The sequence below is a fragment of the Acinonyx jubatus genome, chromosome D1, assembly GCF_027475565.1.
Source record: "Acinonyx jubatus isolate Ajub_Pintada_27869175 chromosome D1, VMU_Ajub_asm_v1.0, whole genome shotgun sequence".
In the NCBI taxonomy this organism is placed as follows: domain Eukaryota; kingdom Metazoa; phylum Chordata; class Mammalia; order Carnivora; family Felidae; genus Acinonyx; species Acinonyx jubatus.
In genome coordinates this window covers 56073462-56099283 of record NC_069390.1, presented here as the reverse complement: position 1 = coordinate 56099283, position 25822 = coordinate 56073462, and the positions used below count along the sequence as shown (strand labels likewise).

Below are 25822 nucleotides of genomic sequence, written 5' to 3'. Positions count from 1 at the left end.
CTCTACCCCACATTAGACTTCAATGTTTTTAGTTGAAAACATCTTACAATGAGATCAGTACCCAAGGTTGCTCCTTCTGGCATACCTTTTGTGGTCACCACACCTCACCTAACCATATCCTGTGGTTCAGAGGTATGGTAATCCCAGAGGGAAGAACAGTAATCTCAGGGTGAGTGACATTCAGACCTAAGCCTGATATTCCAGGACCATCCATTTTATGTGTAAAGTAACTCCGCAGGTGAGTCATTACTCATTCCCTGGTATGTTCTGACTTCCACAGACATCATCCTGACATCTTGATCAATCAGTATGTTTTCTGGGGGTTGATGAGTATCAGCATTATGGTCTTAACACTACTTCTCCTTACTACTTCTATTGACCCAAAGAGGTATGTAATCCCACCCTGTTTTATTCCACTAAAGCAGGGTTTTTCACTCATCTAAAATGGGAGATGACTGTAAGCTAAAAACTCCTCAGGCTCCTAAGGAAAGAACACTGAGCTAAGAGTCTGAAGTTCTAGTCCCAGCTCTACCATTTACGTGCATGTAATGTCAATTTTTGTTCAGTCACTTATTCACTCAATATTTATCAGGAGCTACTTTAGGCCAAGTACACTGTGGGCTGGGTACATATAGACATAAAGAAAATACAGCTGGGGGCGCCTGGGTGGCTCAGTCGGTTAAGCGTCCGACTTCAGCTGAGGTCACGATCTCACAGTCCGTGAGTTCGAGCCCCGTGTTGGGCTCTGGGCTGATGGCTCAGAGCCTGGAGCCTGCTTCCAATTCTGTGTCTCCCTCTCTCTCTCTGCCCCTCCCCCGTTCATGCTCTGTCTCTCTCTGTCTCAAAAATAAATAAACGTTAAAAAAAAAAATACAGTTGCCTACTCTCAAATCTTTCTAGTGAAGGCAGGAGATATGCAAATTATTTAGTACACTGCAATGTGAGAGCAGTGTAATGGGCTGTACAGGTCACAAAGATGGAAAGGACTGGGAAGGTTAAGGAAGGTTTTGGTTCTCCTCATCTGTGAAATGAGAAATGAAAAAGGAAAAGTAGTTGGGTCTTAGGAGAGGTAGAAAATCTTGGCTCCAGTCTCAGCTCTACCACTTAAATGGCTGTTGACCTATTTTAAAAAAGAGCATTCATTCATTCAGGCATTCAGTAGAATATTTGAGAACTATTATGTACCAGACACTGTGCCAGTAGCTTGCTTCCATTTCCTGATTTGTTGTGCCTGCCAAGATTATCTCATAATACTGTGAAAATCAAATGAAATTATGCAAATGAAAGCAGTATATAAACTGTGAAATAATATCAATATTCCTGCATATATTCCTTCACACCTTACAAACTAATCTTATTTACATTATCTTGTATAATCTTTACAACAATTCCATATGGTGGGCATTATCATCTGCATTCTATAGATATGAAACTGAAGCACAGAGAGTTCAAACAACCCACCTAAGGTCATATACCTCACAAGAGATAGAATCCGAGTGTGATGCAAGTCGCATGGCTTTTCCTTATAAATGTAAAGTATTAACTAACACTTCCAGAGAGGCTGAGACAAAGATGGTCACAAGACTACATATGATTAGATGCCAAAAGATAACACTAGCTAGTTGAGGCATTTTAGGCAGTGTGGTCAGAAAGGTTTTATGGAAAAGATGAGACCTGAGCTGGGTGCTGAGGGATGGAGCATTTGGATGGGTGGTGAGAAGGTGAGGACACTCCAAGTGAAGACTCTCTGGCCAAAGCAATAGAGCAGAGTGGAAGAACAAAGGTGTCTGAAAGGTAACAGTGGCATCAGACTTGGAGAGGTCCTATCTGCCCTTGAATCTTTAGGTGATGCCCTAATGACAGACTTCCATGGGGTCTCCTGTAGTAGAGAATGGTAGAAAACAGTATTCCTTGAAAAATTATCCCTCCCTTTCAGCAGTCCTCAGAATAAAAAGAAATACAGCAGGAGCACAGAGTCACCAATCTGACTATCTTTAACAATGGAATTTTGAAACTTCCTGCTTTTTTTCTATTATCCTTTCACCAGATCTGGCCAAATTCTCACAATTAGGCTGAGGTGAACATCAGTGAGTTATTTCATAAAGAAGCAAGGTGTGCACCATTAAGGAAACAAGCCTAAAGACATTCAGGGCCCACCCGAAGATACCTACTGGTAGATCCATGAACAGCAAAGATCATGCTGATCTGTACATCATGGAGACATAATCTCTACAATTAACGGCCAAAATACAATTTTAACAAAAATTGCTAAAAGTAAGACATCATTCTAAGCATCATGATATATCTAAAACAACACACCTGTAATCTGTTCGTCTGTTAAAAGGGCAAGAGAAGACCAAGGACTGCCTTTACCGTGATTCAGACGGTTTTACTGAAGTCATTTAAATAGGGTGTTGTTACGTAAAATTTTAGCTTATTATCCTTTTCTTATCGTCAAGTAGCCTCACATCCTAATCAGGTCACCAAGTTAAAACACTCTGGAAGTTGATTACTTAACGCAAAAATAAAAATGACCTGCTCAAGGTCACAGACATTGTCGGAACGAGCATAGGTTTCCGACAATCTCTAAGCGTTTTCCACCGTGCGGCTCTTCCCTTTCCAGGCCAATGGGTGGCGAGGGTGGCTAGCGGAGGGGGCGTGGCTAGCGGAGGGGGCGTGGCCCACGGGTAATCGCAGCTGTGTTCGCCCGGGAAGGAGTGGATGAAACACAACCCTTTGACCGCAAGGAGCCGCGGGTGCTGCCGGGAGAACCTTGTTCTCGCCAGTGTTTCATACCCGGATGTCTGCAAAGGCCGCGATAGCCAGGCGGCCACCACCCACCTCTAGGCTCCCCACCACCTCCGCCGCGCCCAGCGTGCGTGGAACCTACCTTTTCTAGAGCTCCGTTCATCCTTTGCTGCTGCGGCCGGTAGTTGTGCAAGCTGAAGACCCGCCCAAGCTGCAGCGATCTCCCGGCGTCTGGAAACACTGACGGAACACCTCGCCTGGGTCCAGTAACAATATCCGACCGAGACACATTCAATCCCTGCAGCACCTTGGTTCCGGTAGCTTCTGAGACTCCGTATCTAGAAATCCCTTCAAGACTGCCCTAACCACGGCTTAAATGTCACCTTCACTGCAATTTTTCCAGGCAGAATTCATTGCCACATCTGTGTTGTCCCAGTGTTTTGCACACAATTCTGATATTTCATCCAACATACAATGTATTAATTGTTACTGTCTCTTTCACATATTTGTGAGTTCCTCAAGGACTGAGATCCTGTATGATTAATTCATTCCAGTGGCTAGCACAGGACATGGAGAACTGACTTCTAACATTGATTTAAAAGCTGATTGGCCCTAAGCGAGTTTTTCTGACGTTCAGTTGCCTTGTAATTAATAATTGATAATAACTTTCTTTTTTTATTACTTAAAAAAAATTTTTTAGTGTTTATTTATTTTTGAGAGAGAGAGCACAAGCAGGGGAGGGTCAGTGAGAGGGAGACACAGAATCCGAAGCAGGTTCCAGGCTTCTAGAGCCCTACTTGGGACTGGAACCCATGAACCGTGAGATCATGACCTGAGCCTATGCTCAACTGGGTGAGCCACCCAGGTACCCCGATAATAACTACTTTCTACTGAGTGACAATTATGTGCAATGCATTGTGCTCAGAGCATCACTTAATTTATTCCCCACAAGCCTGTTAGTGAAATATTATCACTTGATTTTAGATATAAGGATATTCCAAGAGGTTAAGAGACTTCTTCCAGGCCAACCAACTGAAGCAGAGCTGAGTTTCAAACTCAGTCTCCTTATGCAAAGTGTTTTCCCTCTTATATAAGCCTTCTCACATGAGATAATGATGACACTGCATATTCATTTACTTTACACACATTAACCATTTACTTATCATAACATAGTGCCAGTCCTTTTATTGAATCTTGGGAATACAGAGATGAATATTACATGGTCCCTGAACTTAAGTAGCTCATAGGGAATTTCATCAAACTAAAAAGCTTCTGTGCAGCAAAGGAAACAATCAACAGAGTGAAAAGACAACCTACAGAATGGGAGAAAACATCTGCAAACCATACCTCTGCTAAGGGGTTAAAACCCAAAGTATATAAGGAATTCAACTCAATAGCACTCAAATTTTTTTTTAAGTTTACTTATTTATTTTGAGAGAGAGAGAGAGAGAGCATGCATGCACGTGCTCGAGCAGGGGAGGGACAGAAAGAGAGGGAGAGGGGGAATCCCAAGCAGGCTCAGTGCTGTCAGGGCACAACTGGATGTGGGTCTTGAACCCATGAACCATGAGATCATGACCTCAGCCAAAATCAAGAACCAACACTCAACCGACTGAGCCACCCAGGCACCCCAATGGCACTCTCTTTTATTTTTTTTATTTTTTTTTTTAATATATGAAATTTATTGTCAAATTGGTTTCCATACAACACCCAGTGCTCATCCCAAAAGGTGCCCTCCTCAATACCCATCACCCACCCTCCCCTCCCTCCCACCCCCATCAACCCTCAGTTTGTTCTCAGTTTTTAACAGTCTCTTATGCTTTGGCTCTCTCCCACTCTAACCTCTTTTTTTTTTTTCCTTCCCCTCCCCCATGGGTTTCTGTTAAGTTTCTCAGGATCCACATAAGAGTGAAACCATATGGTATCTGTCTTTCTCTGGATGGCTTATTTCACTAAGCATCACACTCTCCAGTTCCATCCATGTTGCTACAAAAGGCCATATTTCATTTTTTCTCATTGGCACTCTATTTTAAATGGACAAAGGCAGGGGGCGCCTGGGTAGCTCAGTCGGTTAAGCATCCGACTTCAGCTCAGGTCATGATCTCACAGTTTGTGAGTTCGAACCCTACATCAGGCTCTGTGCTGACAGCTCAGAGCCTGGAGCCTGCTTTGGATTCTGTGTCTCCCTCTCTCTCTGCCCCTACCCCATTCACGCTCTGTCCCTCTCTACCTCTCAAAAATAAAGAAATGTAATTTAAAAAAATTTTAAAAAATTAAAAAATAAAAAAAAATAAATGGACAAAGGCAATTGCCACAACATGGATGGGCCTAGAGGATATGCTAAGTGAAATAGGTCAGAAAGAGAAAGACAATTACCATATGACTTCACTTATCTGTAGAATCTAAAAACCAAAATAAACAGATTCTTAAATACAGAGAACGAATCAGTGGTCCAGAGGGGAGATGGGTGGGGGTGGGCAAAATAGATGAAGAGGATTAACAGGTACCAACTTAAGTTATAAAATAGGTCACAGAGATGAAAAATACAGCATAGGGAACACAGGCAATAATATCGTAATAACCTTGTATGGTGACAGATGGTAACTACACTTATCATAGTGACCACTGAGTAGTACATAGAAGTGTTAAATCAATATATATGTTGTACACTTGAAACTAATATAACATGGTATGTCAATTATAAATCAAGAATTTTTTAAATGGGCAGAGGAATAGACATTTCTCAGAAGGAGACACACAAATGGCCAACAGTACGTAAAAAGATGCTGAACATCACTACTCATCAGGGAAATGCAAAACAAAACCACAATGAGATCTTATCTCACACCTGTTAGAATGGCTATTATCAAAAAGACAAAAGCTAACTTTCGGCAAGGATGTGGAGAAAAGGAAACCCTCGCACACTGTTGGTGAGAACGTAAATTGGTATATCCACAATGGAAAACAGTATAAATAGCAAATATATAATGAAATATTATACCAGCCTTTCAAAAGAAGGAAATCCTGTCATTTGTTAAAACGTAGATGAAACTGGAGGATATTATGCTGAATGAAATAAGATGGGCACAGAAAGACAGATACTCCATTATCTCACTTATACTTGGAATTTAAAATAGTTGGACTCATAGAAGCAGAGTAGAGAATGGTGGTTACCAGAGGCTTGAGCAGGACCGGGGGGGGGGGGGGGGCAGAATGGAGAAATGTTGATCAAAGGGTACAAAGTTCCAGTTACGCAGGATAAATTAAGTTTAGAGATCTAAAGTACTACATGATAACTATAATTAATAATACTGTATTGAATACTGCAAATATGCTAAGAGAGTAAATTTTAGGTGCCCTCATCACAAAAGATAACTATATGAGGAAATGGTATGTTAACTAGTTGAACCACAATAATCATTTCATTATGTATATATATTAAATCAACATATTGCACACCCTAAATATTTATAATTTTTTAAGTGGCTGGTAGAGATCAGTAGGGAAGTCAAATTATAAACAATTATAAAGCAATAAGGGATTCTAACTACAGAGATATGCACATAAACTCTGTGTATGAAGGGAGTACATGGTCACATAAAGTCAACGTCAAGTGAAATAATAAATATGCAATTATTTTTATTGTTGCTGTTATTATTGCTGCTACTGATTTTGTTGTTATTGTTTTCCTTAACAAGGAAAAGATGTAAAACCTGGTAAATATGAATGGGGCTTCAGTGATAGGGAGTTTGCTTTGGTGTCAGAAACCCTGTCAAGATCCCTTAACCTATTGTTTTATCAATTTATCCTATGATGAAATTCCAAGGAGCTGCAAAGGGCTATGTAGGTAAATCTATGCCCCCCAAAGGTAGCCCTTAATCTCTTAGGGGCAGAGTTGCTAAGAGATCATCTAAAGGGACAAATTCATAGTTAAGTGATGCTCTGAGCATACAGCATTGCACATAGTGGTCACTTAATAGAAGGCAGTTATCAATTATTATGAAGCAAACAGGGTGCCTGGGTGGCTTAGTCAGTTGAGTGTCTGACTTCGGCTCAGGTCATGATGTCGCGGTCTGTGAGTTCGAGCCCCGTGTCAGGCTCTGTGCTGACAGCTCAGAGCCTTGGAGCCTGCTTTGGATTGTGTGTCTCCCTCTCTCTCTGCCCCTCCCTCACTCATGCTCTGTCTCTCTCTGTCAAAAATAAAATAAACATTAAAAAATTATTATGAAGCAATTGAATGTCAGAAAGCCTCACTTAGAGTCAATCAGCTTTTACCTATTTTTTTTTTAAGTTTACTTCTTTTAGTAATCTCTAAACCCAACATCAGGCTCAAACTCACAACCCCAAGATCGAGCGTTGCATGGTCTGCCGAATGAGCCAGCGGGCACCCCTCAATCAGCTTTTAAATCAAGGCTAGAAGTCAGATCTCCATGTCTTGTGCTAGCCACTAGAATAAATTAATCAGATAGGAGCTCAGTTCTTGAGGACTCACAATTTAATATGTGGAGGAGATAGTAACAAATAATTAATATATAGTATAGTAAATGAAATAGCAGAATTATGTGCAAAATATTGGGACCACACAGAGATGGCAATTAATTCTGCCTGGAGAAATAGCAGATAAGTCATCCCTCCTCCACCACAGTGACTGTTTTTTTTGTTTTGTTTTGTCTTTTGCCTGCATGGGGTATCTAAAAGCTGTTGAGATTTTAGAAAAAACAAAACAAAACAAAACTATTGAGTTCTTAGTTTGTGCCAGGTCAGGTCTTTCTAGGTATATAGGTTCATTCAACTCCCCCAATGCCTGTGTGAAGTTGAGAATCACTCACTCGTTTCATAGATGAGGAACAAAGAAACAAAGAAGTTACCTAGTTAACATAAGTCACACTGCAGGTGATGACCTACCTGATTTCAGCACCTGTGCTCCTTCTGTTCCACCGGATGGTGACTATAGGTTTCCAAAAGGGCAGATTGGCTAGGCCAAAGAGTTTCTTTCCTTGTCTAGGCCAGGCAAATGTAACCTGGTAAGATACAAAACCTATCTTTGTACTGTTCATACACTCTGAGGAGGCAGAAAGCTGAGGGGAAGAGGGATAAGAAGGAAGAAAGGGACAATTAATTCTGTTGGCAAAGCACAAGGATTTTTCAAGACAACTAGAATACTTTAAAAGGTCAGGAATCTAGGACCCGAAAGGAAGGTGAAATCAGCACATAGGGATGTAAAGACACCATAGCAGCAATATCTATTAATGTGTTGGAATGGATATTATTGTTTCCAAGCTCAGTTGATGATGTCATGTGTTATAAAGGAATATGAGCTTGCTGAGTTTGCCAGAAAGACACTTTCATACAGATGTGGCCAGAAATCCTTGTATCTCCAGATATTCTGTAATTTCTCTGGCTTATTTTGTCTCTAGCCTCTAAAAACTAAGACTCCCTTAGAGAAACCAAGATAGCTCAACACAGGCCAACTTTCCAGGTACCAAGGCTCCTGCTTTCTTGCTTTATCCTCCTACAGACTATGAGCTGCCCAAGGTAAAGGATGTACCTTATTCATCTATGTATCTCCGACATCTAGTCCAGGGCCTGGCCCATAGTAAGATGAATCTGGTGAACTGAAATGAAAGCTTCCTATTCTTCTTTCTCTTTTTTCTCCTACCTCTATGACATCATTCTTGTCTGTACATCCATAAGTGGCATAGTAGACACATAAAGATGGGAGAATGTGCAGAGAATATGGGCTCAGATCCAACCCTGCTTCCATCATTTACCCACTGTGTGATTTGTTATTATTATTATTGTTGATAATATTATTATTATTATTATTATTATTATTATTATTATTATTATTTTAAGTAGGCTCCACACTCAATGTGGGGCTTGCACTCATGACCTGGAGATCAAGAGTTGCACCCTCTACCAATTGAGCCAAGCTGGGTGCCCCACTCATGGTGTGATTTTGAAAAAGAGAGACTAGTGAATGTTTCAGGGACTTCAAGTTTAACTGAAATGTGTATATAAAGAAACATTCTCCCTGGCATGTGACCTGCTGCCACCCCCTCTTTATTTCCTGAAGCTCCTTGGGCCATCATCCTAGAGTGGGAAATAGATTGAGGCTCACCAAATTCCTCCTGACCTCCCCAGTGGGAGAAACAGAATAAAAGGGGTAGAACATTTGAATGCCACTGGTAAAGGTTGCCTGAAATAAATCCTTTTGGGTCCATGTTCTGGATAGTTTTGCCTTCATGATGAGTGGATATTATAAGAGAGGCAGCTAAGATAGTAGGGCTAAGGATAACAGAACCAAATAGTAATTTGTGATCACTTAACTTTAAAAAATGATTACAGGGCACCTGGGTGGTTCAGTTGGTTGAGCATCCGATGCTTGATTTTAGCTCAGGTCATGATCTCAAGGTTTGTGGGATCAAGCCCTGCATCCGGCTCTGTGTTTGTGGAGCCTGCTTGGGATTCTCTCTCTCCCTCTCTCTCTCTAGGCCGTTCCCTGTGCATGCTCTCTCTTTCAAAATAAATAAATAAACTTAAAAAAAATTATTGGGGCGAGGTGCCTAGGTAGCTCAGTTGGTTAAGCATCTGACTGATCCTCCCAGCTGGGGTCATGATCTCATGGTTCCTGAATTCAAGCCCTGCCTTGGGCTCTGTGCTGATAGCACAGAGCCTGTTTGAGATTCTCTCTCTCCCTCTCTCTCTGCCTCTCCCCTGCTCTCTCTCTCTTTCTCCCTCTCAAAATAAATAATAAATAAACAAACAAACAAACTTTAAAAAATTATTGGGGCACCTGGGTGGCTCAGTCAGTTAAGCCTCCAATTCTTGGTTTATGCTCAGGTCATGATCTTTCAGGTTTGTGAGATCAAGTCCCACATTGGGGTCTGCATGGTCAGCATGGAGCCTGCTTGGGATTCTCTCTCTCTCCTCTCTCTCTCTGCCCCTCCCCCACATCGAGGTCACTTTCTCTCAACACACTATTTGCATTGTGAGCATTTTTAAAGGAGTAATTTTTTTCACCTAAAAGATTAACACAGATATTATTGTGTTTATTGTTTTGTACTTTTCAAACAACTTACATGAACATTATGCAATTTTATCAAAGTTACGATAGGTGAGTTTTCTCACTTTGTAGATAAAAAACCAAAAGGAAGAAGATAGGTGGCTTGCTTAAGCTTAAACAACTTGGACGTGGCAAAAAACAGGGTAATGACAATATATTTCTAGCTCTGGATGTTGCTTCTAATGGTCAACAACACCAACACCAAAAGCAAACTACAAGTGCTGAGATCCTCCCATTGCCAGTCTCAAAAAACACTTGGTGAACTGGTGTCTATACAGTACACATGAATTTGGGCCACAAGCAACTTTACTGAGGGACTCACAGTGAGGTCTTTTCCCAGATAAGAATGGAGGCTAAGTGCACTGAAGCACCAACTTCTTTAGCCTTGTAAATTCCCCTCCCGCTCCAGACAGAGGTTTCCTAATATTTGTCCACTTTATCTTTTTTTTTTTTAAGATTTTTTTTAAGTAATCTCTACACCCAGTGTGGGGCAGGAACTCACAACCCTGAGATCAAGAGTCACGTGCTCTACCAACTGAGCCAGCCAGGAGCCCCAACTTTATCTCATACTTAGTCCTGAGCAGTGTATTCTTAAAGGAGTATTCTTCATTTTTCTTCGTATCCCAATAATTTAGCACAGGTCATAGAACATAATGAGGCTCCAACAAATATTGAATGAAGTAATGAATGAAAGAATATTTAAAAGTTCTTAGTGATAATTATGGAGTTTAGATTTCTCCAAGATCTTGCAACACCAAAAAAACATGGAGGAACTTTGCCTTTCTGGCTTTATTTTTACAAGTCAACCTTCTGTAAAAGCCTAATTTCTTTTTAATGTTTATTTATTTTTGAGAGAGAGACAGAGACAGAGCGTGAGCAGGGGAGGGACAGAGAGAGAAGGAGACATAGAATCCAAAGCAGGCTCCAGGCTCTGAGCTGTCATCACAGAGCGTGACATGGGACTTGAACTCGTGAACCGTGAGATCGTGACCTGAGCCGAAGTCGGACACTTTACCAACTGAGCTACCCAGGTACCCCCTCTATAAAAGCTTTAAAAAAACCCTGCTCCAGTCCTCAGCACAGCCACATCAGAGAAAGCCTTAGGGAAGAAGAGAGAATAAAGGGAGGCCCTTTTGAAGAATATGTTTGATCTCAGATTAAACTTCCTTTAAAGTAATAATTCTATGGTACCTCTTATAAAAAATTTCCCAACATTGCCAAATAGCTCTAGTTTATGGCTAAAGTAAAAATATATGCATTAAGCTACCTCCAATTGAGAACTATTTTAGCTTCGGTAGAACTTCTCAGCTTCTATTCTTTGGAATGGTTTTGGTACAAAGAAAATCATACTTACAAGAAAAAATCAAAAGATAAAAGGCCAGAAGCGAAAGAGAGCTGGCTACCAGAAGGAAAGCCGGAAGGGAATGATGCTGACTCACCAGCCTACACTTTACCAGGAATTTTCTGCTTGTGCAGGGCTAGGCCCAGTGAGAAGGGATTACCTAACCCTGGAGAAAGGGAGAAAGGATGATGAAAGAGGCTGCAAGAGGGAAGCTCGAGTGATTAGTGAGATCATAGAAGGCTGTAAGAAGGAAGGGTACAAAGAACCATTTATTAGGCAGCTAGGTGTGCAACTCAGTCAATCCTTCCAGAAACCCAGAACCTGTGCTCAGGTTAGTCCAGCCCAGCCTCTAGCACAGGGATACTGGGAGAGTACCTGGTGCACAAAGCTCAGACAGCACAAGGCCACTAGGATACTTGGACACCTGAGAGGCCATCCTCCTCCCCTCCTTCTGTACCTTGCACCAGATACCAAATGTATACTGAAAAACAAAACAAAACAAAACAAAAAACAGAAAGAACATAATTTCACTCTAGCAAACTATTTATAACCTCTAGCGCAATTCTTCTGCCTGGTAGCTTGGGATGAGGAGACACAGGTGCAGATTTTACACGATCATGGTGTGGAGGCAGATTTTGAAATAAATTCCTCATAGAATAATACTACCTCCTTGAACTACTGAGATAGGAGTTTCTAACTTTCATCTCCAGCTATCCTCTATCTTTATTTGAATGCTCATTTTCTTTACCTCCATACTGCCCAAGGTCCACTTTCACAGTCTTCTACCTGAATTATTGTGCTGGCCTTCTCATAGATCTGCAAACCTTCAGTCTCATCCCCACCCCAGTTCATTTCCAAAAGCAGTCATTTGAAGCACATATAATGGAGATTATGATTTAACAAAATAAAAATGGGGTGCCTGAGTGGCTCAGTTGATTAAGCATCTGACTTCAGCTCAGGTCACGATCTCATGGGTCCTGGGCTCGAGCCCTGCATTGGGCTGGACAGCTCAGGGCCTGGGGCCTGCTTCAGAGTCTGTCTCCCTCCCTGCCCCTCCCCCTCTCCCACTCATGCTCTGTCTCTCTCACTCAAAAGTAAATAAACATTAAAAGAAAAAATTTAAACAAACAAAATAAATCAAACAAAATTTTCAATAGCTCCTTACAGTTCTCTAATTTAACAACACACTCCTTACCTTGGCATTCATTGCTCTCATGATTCATCTCCAATTTACTATTCTTTCTTTCTTTCTTTCTTTATTTTAAGGGGCGCCTAGGTGGCTCAGTCGGTTGAGCATCCGACTTTGGCTCAGGTCATGATCTCCCGGTCTGTGAGTTCGAGCCCCGCGTCAGGCTCTGTGCTGACAGCTCAGAGCCTGGATCCTGCTTTGGATTCTGTGTCCCCCTCTCTCTGACCCTCCCCCGTTCATGCTCTGTCTCTGTCTCAAAAATAAATATTACAGGGGCGCCTGGGTGGCTCAGTCGGTTAAGCGGCCGACTTCGGCTCAGGTCATGATCTCACAGTCTGTGAGTTGGAGCCCCACGTCGGGCTCTGTGCTGACAGCTCAGAGCCTGGATCCTGCTTCGGATTCTGTGTCCCTCTCTCTCTGACCCTCCCCCGTTCATGCTCTGTCTCTCTGTCTCAAAAATAAATAAACATTAAAAAAAATAAACATTAAAAAAATTTTTTAATTTATTTATTTTTGAGACAGAGAGAGAACAAGCAGAGGAAGGGCAGACAGAGAGGGAGAGAGAATTCTAAGCAGGCTGGGCAGAGTCCAAAAACTGTGAGATCATGACCTGAGCCAAAATCAAGAGTCAGACGCTTAACCAACTGAACCACCCAAGTGCTTCTCCAATTTACCATTCTAACCACTTCTGTTACATACCCATTACTCCTACTACACTGATAACTGTGCAACATATTTTCCTATACTCTCTTTATGGACTTTATTATCTATTTTATAGCTTTTACAGATTTTTTTGTGTGTCTGACTACCAGACCATGCTGCCTGATTTAGAATCCTTGTCTGATTCAGCATGTGTTTCTCCCAGCATCTTTATAGCATTTACACATCAGAGGCACCCCCAAAAATACTTGTGGACAAAAATTGAGCTTGCTGTAGAACTTTAACACCTTTGTCTCCAAGGTTTGCTAATCAAAATGTAAATGGTTCTTATAATAATCTACACTTCCTTGAGCCTTTGAGAGCCTTTTCTTAAAAAGGGTAGGGGTGGGGCATACTTACTGTAAAGCATTTGGAGAAGACAGAAAAGAAAAATTTTTTTTAATCTACACTACCCAAAGATAGCTGATATCTTAACATTTTATTGTATTTTTCTTTTATCCATGTCTTTAAAAAATAGTTTTAACACAGTCCTCATACAATTTTAGGGGCAGTTTTGTTTCCAGTACATTATGACATAAACATTTTCCCTAGGTTATTAAAAATTCATGGGGTGCCTGGGTGGCTCAGTCGGTTGAGTGTCCGACCTCAGCTCAGGTCATGATCTCACAATCTGTGATTTCGAGCCCCCATCGGGCTCAGTGCTGACAGCTCGGAGGGGCCTGGAACCTGCTTCCGATTCTGTGTCTCCCTCTCTCTCTGCCCCTCCCCCACTAATGCTCTGTCTCTCTCTGTCAAAAATAAAAATAAACATTAAAAATATATTAAAAAAAAAAAAACTATTGCAGGGGCACCTAGCTGGCTCAGACAGTGGAGCATGGGACTCTTGATCCTGGGGTTGACTTTGAGTCCCATGTTGAGTGTAAAGATTACTTAAAAATAAAATCCTAAAGGGGCTCCTGCAAGGCTCAGTCAGTTGAGCGTCTGACTTTGGTTCAGGCCATGATGTCAAAGTTTGTGAGTTCAAGCTCATCAGGCCCACCTCTGTCAGCACAGAACCTGCTTCAGATCCTCTGTCCTTCCCCCCCACCCCCCGGCCCATCCCCTGCTCATGCTCTCTCTCTCAAAAATAAATAAACATTAAAGAATAAATAAGTAAAATTCAAAAAAAAATTAAAATTGAAAACTCATTCCAAATATCACTTTGTAGCTGCATAATATTCAATTATAAAAATGTATCATTAGAGGGGCAAATGGGTGGCTCAGTCAGTTAAGGCTCTAACTTAGGCTGAGCTAGGGTCATGATCTTATGTTTGTGAGTCAAGACCCCCATTGGGCTCCTCCCTCACAGTGCTGGGCCTGCTTGGGATTCTTTTTCTCTCCCTCTCTCTCTCTCTCTGCCCCTTCTCCTTCCTCACTCCCTCACTCCCTCCCCCTCCCGTGTCTCTCTCTCTCTCTCTCTCTCTCTCTCAAAATAAATAAACAAACTTAAAAAAATGTATCATTAGAGGGGCACCTGGGTAGCTCAGTCAATTAAACCTTTGACTTCGGCTCAGGTCATGGTCTCATGGTTTGTGAGTTGGAGCCCCAAATGGGGCTGTCTGCTGTCAGCACAGAGACTGCTTCAGATCCTCTGTTCACCTCTCTCTGCCCCTCCCCCACTTGCACTGTCTCTCTCAAAATGAATGAATAAACTTAAAAAAAAAAAAGAAAATGCATATCTTTAAAAAAAATGTATCCTTGGATCCTAAATTGTTTACTTTCAATACTGCAGATCGTTATCATTATTATTTAAGTTTATTTACTTATTTTGAGAGAGAGTGCACACATGCACACACACGCGTGTGCAAACAGGGGGAGAGGCAGAGAGAGAGAGGGAGAGAGAGAATCCCAAGCAGGCTCCATGCTGACAGAGCCCTATGCAGGGGTTGATCCCAGGAACCATGAGATCATGACCTGAGCCAAAATCAAGAGTTGGATGTTTAAGTTTAACCGTGTCACCCAGGTGCCCCAGTACTGCAGATTATACTAAATCTTCATATTTAAGATTACTTTCTTATGATAGCTATCATGATAAGCAGAATTAGTTCTAGACAGATTCATTTTGAGACTTTTGATGCATTTTGCCAAACTTTATTTCAGAGGCACCAAATCCTGTTTTTGCCACATCTTCACAAGCATTGAATATTAATGTATTTGAAAACTTTCCAAATTTGGTAAGTAAAAATCAAAAATATTTGTGAATGTATACTTTGTGGAAGTATATCAAAAATCTTTGTGAATGGGGGTGCCCATTCGCTGATCTGCTGATAGCATAGAGCCTGCTTGGGATTCTCTCTCTTCCTCTCTCTGCCCTTCCCCCACTAGTGCAAGAGCGTGCACACACACACACACACACTCAAAATATATAAATAAACATAAAAAAATACACTCCAGTTACAAAATAAGTAAGTCCTAGAGTTGTAATGTAATGTAATGTATTAACTCTAGTTAATAATGCTTTTGGTATATCTGAAAGTTGCTAAGAGAGTATATCTTAAAAGTTCTCATCACAAGGAAAAAAATTTATAATTAGGTGTGGTGATGGATGCTAACTAAACTTATTATGGTGATCATTTCACAATATATACATATATTGAATCATTATGTTATGTATCTGAAACTAATATAATGTTATATATCAGTTATATCTCAATAAAATTAAATCTTTGAGAATTGGTTGTTCATAAATCATGCTTTCTTTTTCGGTTTTTAGTATGGTTGAACCTTTCCTCCACGCTTTGTTATTCAACTGTATTTCCTTTGTGAATTGCCTGTTCATGTCTGTAACCTATTTTTCCTTTGGTGTTAATGCTTTTATTCCTGCAATCTCAGTCTTTTATACACATTCTTATGTTTTAGGAAATAGTTCATGTTCAGGGAAAGAACTGGAGATCATGAAAAACTAGGGGTGCCTGGGTGGCTCAGGTGGTTAAGTGTCCGACTTCAGCTCAGGTCATGATCTCACAGTATGTAAGTTCGAGCCCCGCATCAGGCTCCGGGCTGTCAGCGCAGAGCCTGCTTCAGATCCTCTGTCTCTCTCTCTTCCAAAAATAGATAAAAATTAAGAAAAACTACCAGTATGTGACATGGAGAAAGTCATTTCCACTGTATACACCTCAAATCTGTACCCAAATCTACGTACTGAAATCTATAAAAGGAGGGTGATGTATTAGAAGCTCTCAGATGAGGAAAAGGCCAAGTGAATGGGGCTACCCTCCCAAACTCTTGCTTTCTTCTTTATCTAGAAGTGGTTCCTTTTTATCCATTGTTATACATATAATACAATAAATACACTATACAGACACACACACACACACACACACACACACACACACACACATATTCCTAAAGTCCTTCCATCTCTAATGACCATGGATTCCTTTATTCTGCCATAGTAGACTATAACCAGTTAAAGAAAAATTCTGTGGTTGTTATTTCCATTTTATAGATAAAGAAACTAAGGCTTAGTCCAAGTGAATAAATGATTCAAGTCTGGCTAAGAGGAAGCCAGGCCTTCCAACTCTGGATACTTCTGCCTTGGTGAAAGTTTGGATTTGTTTCTTCAGCACTCTTACCACTCTGAGATTTAATGGTTCTGAGTTTCTCAAGACTGTAATATTCTAGAACCCTAAGACTGTAACATCTCTGAACGCTCTAAAATCTAATTCTTGTGGAACTTACATCTTGTGGAGGATGAAGTTAGGGAATAGCCCAGCTCTTAGCTATCTCTCCTCTACCTGCCCCACCTCCAACTGACTATTCACTTAAAGTTCCAAGTGTTTAAAAAGCCATTGGGGAAGGAGTGCCTGGGTGGCTCAGTCAGTTGTGACTTGGCGGGACTTGGACTCAGGTCATCATCTCGTGGTTCATGAGTTTGAGCCTCACATTGGGCTATGTGCTGACAGCTCAGAGCCTGGAGCATGTTTAGGATTCTGTCTCCCTCTCTCTTTGCCCCTCCCTGCTCACACTTTCTCTCTCTCTCTCAAAAATAAATATTTAAAAAAATGTAAAAAGCTCATTGGGGGAATATGAAAATTATGGCTCATTCATCCATGGAATAGTTTATACTATGCATATAATTAAAATGACAAAGAAAAATAGTATGTAACAACAATAGATAATTTTATGCAGCATTGTCCCAATTGTGTTAAAACAGATACACAGTTGAACAAAAAAAGATAGAATGACAAACTGTAATCTTGATCGAGTTTGGTTGGTGGAGTAATAAACCATTTTTGTTTTATCACAATCTTTTAAATTATGCGTATATTTTTACAATCAGGAAAAAATTGTTTTAAGTTAAAAAGCGTCAGGCCACACCTGGAGTCGTCAATTTGTCTCAGAGATGAGATGTTGAGATGAGTCATCTTAAAGGAGTGGGAGGGGACAGCTGGGCTTTGAGTAGGGCTGGCTTTGCAGGGGAGGGACAAGCACTGAATAGGGTGGAGACTGATCAACTCAGCTGGAATTCAAACCGGAAGCTCTGACGGTGGCATCCAACAGGGCAAAATCCAGCAGCAAAAGCTGGGGATAACGTGGCAACCACAACACGCGCTCAAGTCCAGCCTGGCCCAAGAACCACTCCCCCCTCCCCCCGCATCCCTCACTGCCCTGCAGCCGACGCCCTCGCTAGTTCCGGCCCCTTGTCTCTCCCCACTGGTCCGCTGAAGCCCTTTGGTTTCCGGGGCCCGCCCCTTTGGGGCCCGAGAGAGGTGTGCCGCTCTCTCGCCCACTTCCACAGGGGCAGCCATGCTGAGAGTGGCGGGGCGGAGGAGGGTGGGGCCGTTGGCTCTATCCACTATCGCCGTACTCTCCCAGTGTTTCTCCGCCGCGCGCTTTGGGGACCCAAAGGAAAGAGTTGATTGATCGCTTGGGAGCTAGGCGCTTGTATGAAGTGCTCACGGCTCCCGCACTGCCTCCAGTTGCCTGGAGGCCGGTGGGTTTTAGTTTTCTAGAGATGATGTCATCATGAAGCCTTTCCAAGGTCCTAATGCCCGTGGTTAGGATCTCAGAACCATTGAAAATTAGAGATCCTTAGAGATAGGATGACCATATAATTTATTATCCAAACTAGACAGCTTTCAGAGCCTAAGAGGATACCATTAATAATTAACGATTGGTACAACAGTTGTAAGTGTGGGCTGTTCTGTAACTTAAATAAGCCACCCTACTTAGAGATTAACTGATCCTAGGACCAACTCTTTTTATTTTTTTTTTCTTAATTGTGGAAAAATGTAAATAACAAAATTTTCCATTTTAACCCATTTTTTTAAAAGATTTTATTCTTTTGTAATCCCTACACCCAATGTGGGGCCTTAACTCACAATCCAGAGATCAAGAGTCGCCACTGACTGAGCCTGCCAGGCACCCTCCATTTTAACCATTTTTAAGCATACAATCCAGTGGCATTAAATTGATGGCGTTCCCTTCACCATTATCTATTTCCAAAATGTTTCATCACCCTACATGGAAACTACCCAGTAAGTGATAACTCCCCATTGCCCCCTCCTATTAATCACTTTTCTGTTTCTTTGAATTTGCCTATTGATATTTCACATGTCCTAAGTGGAATTATGCGCTTTTGTCCTTTTGTTTTTGGCTTCTTTTAGAATAATGTTCTCAAGTTTCACCCATGTTGTAGCTCATATCAGTACTTCATTCTGTTTCATGGCTGAATAATACTACATTGTATGGATATACCATAATTTGTTTATTCGTTCATCAGTTAATGGACATTGGGTTGTTTCTACCTTTTGGCTATTATGAACGCAACTGTAAACACTTTCATTCAGGTATTTGACTTTGTGCTTTCAATACTTTGGAGTATATACCTTGGGAATGGAATTGCTGGATCATATGGTAATTCTATGATACAAAGTTTTGAGGAACCGCCATGCTGTTTTCCATGGTAGCTGGACCACTTTATATCACCACCAGCAATGTTTGAGGGTTCCATTTCTCCATATCTTCACCAACGCTTCTTATTTTCTGATTTTGTCTTTAATTTTTATGGCCATCCTGGTAGGTGTGAAATATTATCTCATTGTAGTTTTGTTTTGCATTTACCTTATGACCAACGATGTTGAGCGTCTTTTCATGTGCTTATTAGTCATTTTTTATATCTTTTCAGGAGAAATTTCCATTCAAGTCCTTTGCTCATCTTTAAACTGTTGAGTTGTAGGAGTTTTTTTAATTTTTTAAAAAAGTATTTATTATTATTGAAGTGTATGTAGGACTTCTTTATATACCCTGGATATATGGCTAGAAAATATTTTCTCCCATTCTGTGGATTGTCTTTTTACTCATTTGATAGTGGTTTTTTTAAGCTTATTTATTATTTTGAGAGGGGGGGGAGGGGCAGGGAGAGAGGGAGACAGAATCTGAAGCAGGCTCCAGGTTCCCAGCTGTCCGCACAGAGCCCAACTCAGAACTCGAACTCTCAAACTGTGAGATCATGACCTGAGCGGAAGTCAGATGCTTAACCAACTGAGCCACCCAGGTGCCCCTGATAGTGTTGTTTTTTTTAATGCACAAAAGTGTTTTATTTTAGTCAAGTCCAATTTATCTATTTATTCTTTTCTTGTCTGTGCTTTTGGTGTCATATTTAAGAAACTATTGCCAAATGCAAGATCATGTGGCCCATCTCATTTTACAGATGGAGAAAATTGAAATGTACAGGGAGAAAGCCTGAGCACACAAGGTCACTGGAAGTTAATAACAGCTAGGCCTGAACTCTAGCATTCTATTCACAACCAGTGATAAATAAAAGAAAACACACACTTAAAGTTATTTAGTGGAGTTTTGTCTTCAATAAGACAACATAATAGATTAGAATCTTCAGAACAACTTTGCTCCTAGTCTAAACAGAGAAGGCTGTATGTAAAGATCAAATTATTATGACAGTAGACAACACTGAGTGGATAATATAGGGGTCAGTATTAAACAAAGAAATGAAAGTTGATGTCTTTGATAAAGAAACAAATAGGATCCTGGCTCACTTCAGGACATAACATCTATAGAATGCACTTTACTTCATAGCCTGGAATACTAGGATTTTAGAAATCTAAATCTTTCCTGGCTGAGCTACCTGAGGGGCTTTCTACTGAAGCCAAAAGCCAAAACGTCAATTTCACTTTCATTTTTTCACCAGTGTATATTAAAAGAAATTCCCTTCTAAAAGTTGGCTTTTTATTTATTTATTTTTAAGTTTATTTATTTTCAGAGAGAGAAAGAGAGAGACTGGAGATCTCACGAACTGTGAGATCATGACCTGAGCAGAAATCAAGTATCTGATACTTAACTAACTGAATCACCCAGGCACTACCAAAAGTTGTCTTTTTAAAAATATTAGGCACACATGTCTGAAGTTTAAATTCCTTTTATTCAGCAAATATCTACAGATCACTTTAAATCTATTAGCTTCTTTATTCTTATATTATCAATTAATTTGTAAAGTAAGTACTGGCAATTTCTCTTTCTCTGACATTTACATGGTATACCCTGTTAGAACTTGAACAAGGCTAGTCCCATCATATATCCAAGTCAGGATGAATGTGGTGTGTAGGTAATGCCCATGCTTCCCCATAACATTCATTTCTGGACATTTTTAAATAGCATCATTTTTTTCCTTCAAGACTATAAGCTTTGGTAGAGGAGCAGTTAATTAGAAATCAGAAAGGGAGGAGGGAGGAATTTTTAGAACCTGTCCTAATCAAAGTAAGTGGTAATGGTGGTGGGGTCATTGACATATTATGATGTGCTTTTAAAAAGAATATGGACGCTTTTACTTTTGGAAACTTAAAAAAATATTTGTGTCTAAAATAGAAGCTGCATTCACTCAGCATTTAGTTTTATAAGTGGAGAAATTACCAATAATAATATCTCCCTCTTTTAAATCTTTCTACCAATCTTCCTATCTCTTGAGCCAATCTTCTATTAGAATCAGCTTTAAAAATAAACTAATCTGAAAGAAAAGTGTATATAGATATGATTTTCTACCTGCAGAGCATATCTCTTCGCAGGAACATAAAAAGACATAATAATTATCTGTAGAGAATTTTTCTGCAGAGAATTATAGGGAATATTTTATTCTATCCTCTCTATAAAATGAGACCATTATAGTATAACATGTTTTCTAGTTCACTCTCGGATGACCATGTGGGATCCCTTGGTTTTCAGACTAGAGCAGTTTCACTACTAAGGAGAGAAGCCCTTAGCTAGTCTATGTGGCTGTAAAATCTGATTTCTTACTAAAGGTTTGTTAAAAACAAGACAACAGGCCCCAATGGAGTCACTTAATGCTAAGCTCTGTGCCACCAAACTGAGGCTTAACTTAGAGTGTTGGCTCTCCCCAAAATGGAATCTTAAACCAGTCAATCAAACATTGCCTAATCAGCACTAGTTAAGTCATCTACCTGATAGACCCTTGCCATCCCCTAAAGGAAAGTGTCCTTGGCATAACCAGTCCTCTTTTTTGTCTAGTATAATTTCCTTTCTCCACTCCTATAAAAGTCTTTCATTTTGTACAGCTCCTCAGAGCTACTTTCTGTGTGCCAGATTGGATGCTGCATGATTCATGAATCATTGAATAAAGCCAATAAAGTCTTTAAAATTTACTCAGTGAAATTTTGTTTTTCAACAGGTTACCCATATTTAGAGTTGCCAGAATTAGCAAATAAAAATAGGGATGCCCTGTTAAATTTGAATATAAAATTTTAAGTCAAATTTAATTTGGCATACTATATTTTATCTGGCAATGCAATCTATAATATACCAATATTACACATTTATTATTTCAATGTCTTTTTTTAATGCTTATTTATTTTTCAGAGAGACAGCTAGAGAAAGAAAGAGAGAGAGAGAGAGAGAGAGAGAGAGAGAGAGAGAGACCGTGATGGGGGGAGGGGCAGAGAGAGAGGGAGACACAGAATCTGAAGCAGGTTCCAGGCTCCAAGCTTCAGCACAGAGCCCCGATGTGGGGCTAAAACCCACAAACCTTGAGATCATGACCTGAGCTGAAGTCTGGCACTTAACTGACTGAGCCACCCAGGTACCCCTATTTCAATGTCTTTATTGAACACCACTACAGTAAAACATTGGATTAGGCTTTGTAGGTCAAATGAAGGTAAAATTTGTGTCCTCAAAAATTTATAATTATTGGAAGATATAAGTCAGGACACTGAAATTACATATAAGCAAACAAAAACTACATGTATAATAATATTTCTACAAAGTGCTGTTAATCTGTGTGTAGTTTGTTTCTTTGAATTTTGAATACTGATCCCTCCCAGCATTTGTATTTATAAGGGCAAGAGAGTACACTCTCTGTAGTCAAGCTCTGTCTTGGAATCAGCATGGCTTTTGCCTGTTCCTTGCTATTGAAGCATAAATATCTGGTATTAAACAGGATTGATCAATATTTTAATTCTCTGTATAGTAAAATGGAAAGCTAGAGAACGACTTACTCTTTTTTCATTTAAATCTCAAATGTGCTTTATCTTAATTTGTGATTGATATTTAATCAATAGTAGTTTGTTATACTTGAACTTTTGTTTTTCTTTCGGGTAGAAATTTAATGGAATTTAATGATCCCTAAACAAATACTTAAGAAGGTGGTGCTTAAAGAAACCTTGTTAAAAATCTTTTGGGGGGGGGGCACTTGTGCTCTCTCTCTCTCAAAAATAATAAGCATTAAAAATTTTTTTAACTTAAAAAAACTTTTTGTTTTTAATATATATTTTTAAAAGTTTATTTACTTTGAGAGAGAGAGAGCACATGTGGGGAAGGGGTAGAGAAAGGAGAGAGAGAATCTCAAGCAGGCTCAGTGCATTCAGCACCGAGCCTGATGCTGGGCTCGAACTCACAAACTGTAAGATTATGACTTGAGCTGAAACCAACAGGGGGATGCTTAACTGACTGAGCCACCCAGGCACTCCAAAAACCTTGTTAAAAGTCTTAAAGGGGCACCTGGGTGGCTCAGTCGGTTAAGCATCTGACTTTTGATTTCAGTTCAGGTCATGATCTCACAGTTGGGTTTTGTGGGATGGAGCCCTGGGTGGGGCTCTGTGCTGATGGCGTGGATCCTGCTTGGGATTCTCTCTCTCCCTCTCTCTTTCTGCCCCTCCCTAACTCACACATGCAGGTATGTGCTCTCTCTCTCTCTCTCTCAAAATAAAAAAAACATGCAAAAAATCTTAGAAAACAGCAGGGGGAGGGGGCATCTGGATGGCTCAGTAGGTAGTATGACTCAGTCTCAGGGTTGTGAGTTTGAACCCCATGTTGAGTATAGAGATTACTTAAAAATAAAATCTTGGGGCGCCTGAGTGGCTCAGTCGGTTAAGTGTCAGACTTTGGCTCTGGTCATGATCTCACAGTTCATGAGTTCAAGTCCCACATCAGGCTCTGTGCCGACAGCTCGAAGCCTGGAGCCTGCTTCAGATTCTGTGTCTTCCTCTCTCTCTGCCCCTCCCCTGCTCACGCTCAGACTTTCTCCGTCTCTCTCAAAAAATAAATATTTAAAAATAATAATAAAAAGTAGGGGCACCTGGCTGGCTCAGCCGGTTAAATGTACAACTTTGGCTCAGGTCATGATCTCGAAGCTTGTGTGTTCCAGCCCCATGTCGGGCTCAGTGCTGACAGCTCAGAGCCTGGAGCCTGCTTCGCATTCTGTGTCTCCCTGTCTCCCCCGCCCTGTTTGTGCTCTCTCTCTCACTCTCAAAAATAAATAAATAAAGTAAACATTAAAAAAATAATAGTGATAATAAATAAAATCTTAAGGGGCGCCTGGGTGGCTCAGTCGGTTAGGCATCAACTCTTCATTTCGGCTTAAATCATGATTTCGGCTCAGGTCATGATCTCACAGTTCATGAGTTCAAGTCCCTCATTGGGCTCTGCACTGACAGTGGGGGGCCTACTTGAATTTCTCTCTCTGTCCCTCACCCCCATGTGCATGCTTTCTGTCTCTCTCTCATAAATAAATAAAGAAACATTAAATTTTTTTTTAAGAATAGAATCTTAAAAAAAAAAAAAGAAACCTTGTAAGTCCTTGGCAACTGATGGATTGTTTTGTAATGTGAGTAATTTAATTCCCTAATTTATGAGTTTATAAGGAAAATGGGTTAGTAGTTTAGATACTAATGTTAAGTTTTCCATAAAATACTATAAAAGGAATGGTATTCCAAGGTGGGAGAGAGTGACATCTGTAATTGTTTTTTCTTTATTTTTTTCATCTCTCTCCTCCAAATGATAGTAACCATCTACTGAGTTTTTTCTCTGTATAGGCTAAATGCTCTACAGGCATTACTAATTTAATTCTTATGGAGAAAACAAGGCTAGAGAGATTAGAGATGTGATCTAATATTTTTGGAGGATATCTGGTGACCTTGGAAACATTGACAACAGAAAGCACAACAGCATACATTTTTCCCCCCTTAGGTGAACAGTTTTATTTTATTTTTTTAATATTTATTTTTAACAGAAAGAGAGAGAGAGTGCATGAGCAGGGGAGGGTCAGAGACAGAGGCTCTGAAGCAGGCTCTGTGAGACCAGACAGAGAGCCTGACGTAGGGCATGGACCCACAAATTGTGAGTTCATGACCTAAGCCTAAGTCCGACACTCAACCAAGTGAGCCACCCAGGATACGCCTTAGATGAACAGTTAAAGCACTCAATTCCAAATGGAGAGATTTGGGTTAAATATTAGGAAAAACTTCCTCATACTGAGGAACTGGAATGAGAGTGGAGAGATTTTCTTCACTATATATACTGAAAAATCAGCTGAATCATATATGCCTAGAGGCTGATAGAGATGAAAAAGCCCTATTGATACTCTCATGGCTCAGTAATTCTGGGAAAAGAGTTTGCCTAGAGACCAAAGAGGGGAACTTAATCTGCTGTGTGTTGCTTTCTTTGTAGCTTCAGCTCTATCTCCACTTACTGTGGAAACTTGTACTAAATTTCTACTACTTCAATTTGTACTTCTAAAAGAAAAAGTAGTAATTATTTACCTATAATTATTTGGATTCTTACTTCAAATGGAATATGCCTACAACTAAACTCACTATCTTTCTCTTTTTCTTGATCTGTATGCCTCTTTAGTTGCTGCCTGTTTGTTTTCTTTCCTCCTCTTAAAAACCAAATTCCTTCAATGAGTCTTCACTTCTTGCTTCTATTACTTAATCTCCCATGTCCTCCTAAATCCAAATCTGGTTTTTGTTTTTCTCACGCCATTGAAACTTCTCTGACTTAGGCCACCGGTGACTCTTTAAAAAAAAAAAAATCCACTTTACTAATATATAATTTGCATATGATAAAAATCACTCATGTTGAGTGCACAGTAATCCACTGATTTTTAGTCAAAGAATTGTACAATCATCATCACAATCCAATTTTAGTACATTTTTATCACCCTAAAAGACTCTGTGCCCATTTTCAGCCATTCATCTTTTGAGAGCAGTTTCAAAGAATGATTTTCAGTCTACAACATAGGTGTTTGCTCTGATGCATTTGGTGTTGCTAACCACACCTTTCCTTTTGCAACTTTCTCTTCCCTTCTTTTCTGATCACCACTCTCTCCTGGTTTTCCACCTAACTTTCTGGTATTTCTTCACAGATTAGTTTCTCTGGCTTTATTTTATTTTTATTTTTTAAGTTTTTAGTTATTTTAGAGAGGGAGAGACAGAGAGAGACAGACCATGAGTGGGGGAGGAGCAGAGAGAGAGGGAGATACAGAATCTGAAGCAGGCTCCAGGCTCTGAACTATCAGCACAGAGCCCGACAT

General features: G+C 40.3%; 1 protein-coding gene across 1 annotated transcript in view; it reads right to left on the bottom strand.

The window, feature by feature from the left end:
* The window catches only part of MRPL48 (mitochondrial ribosomal protein L48), a 66980-nt gene extending 49185 nt beyond the window's left edge, over positions 1 to 17795 (bottom strand). The window contains exons 1-2 of the mRNA XM_053202534.1: positions 17652 to 17795; positions 2891 to 3109 (exon numbers count right to left, since the gene is read on the bottom strand). Of these exons, the coding sequence (XP_053058509.1) occupies positions 2891 to 3109; positions 17652 to 17795 (363 nt within the window). The remainder of the gene's footprint in view (positions 1 to 2890; positions 3110 to 17651) is intronic.
* Positions 17796 to 25822: the final 8027 nt, after the last annotated feature.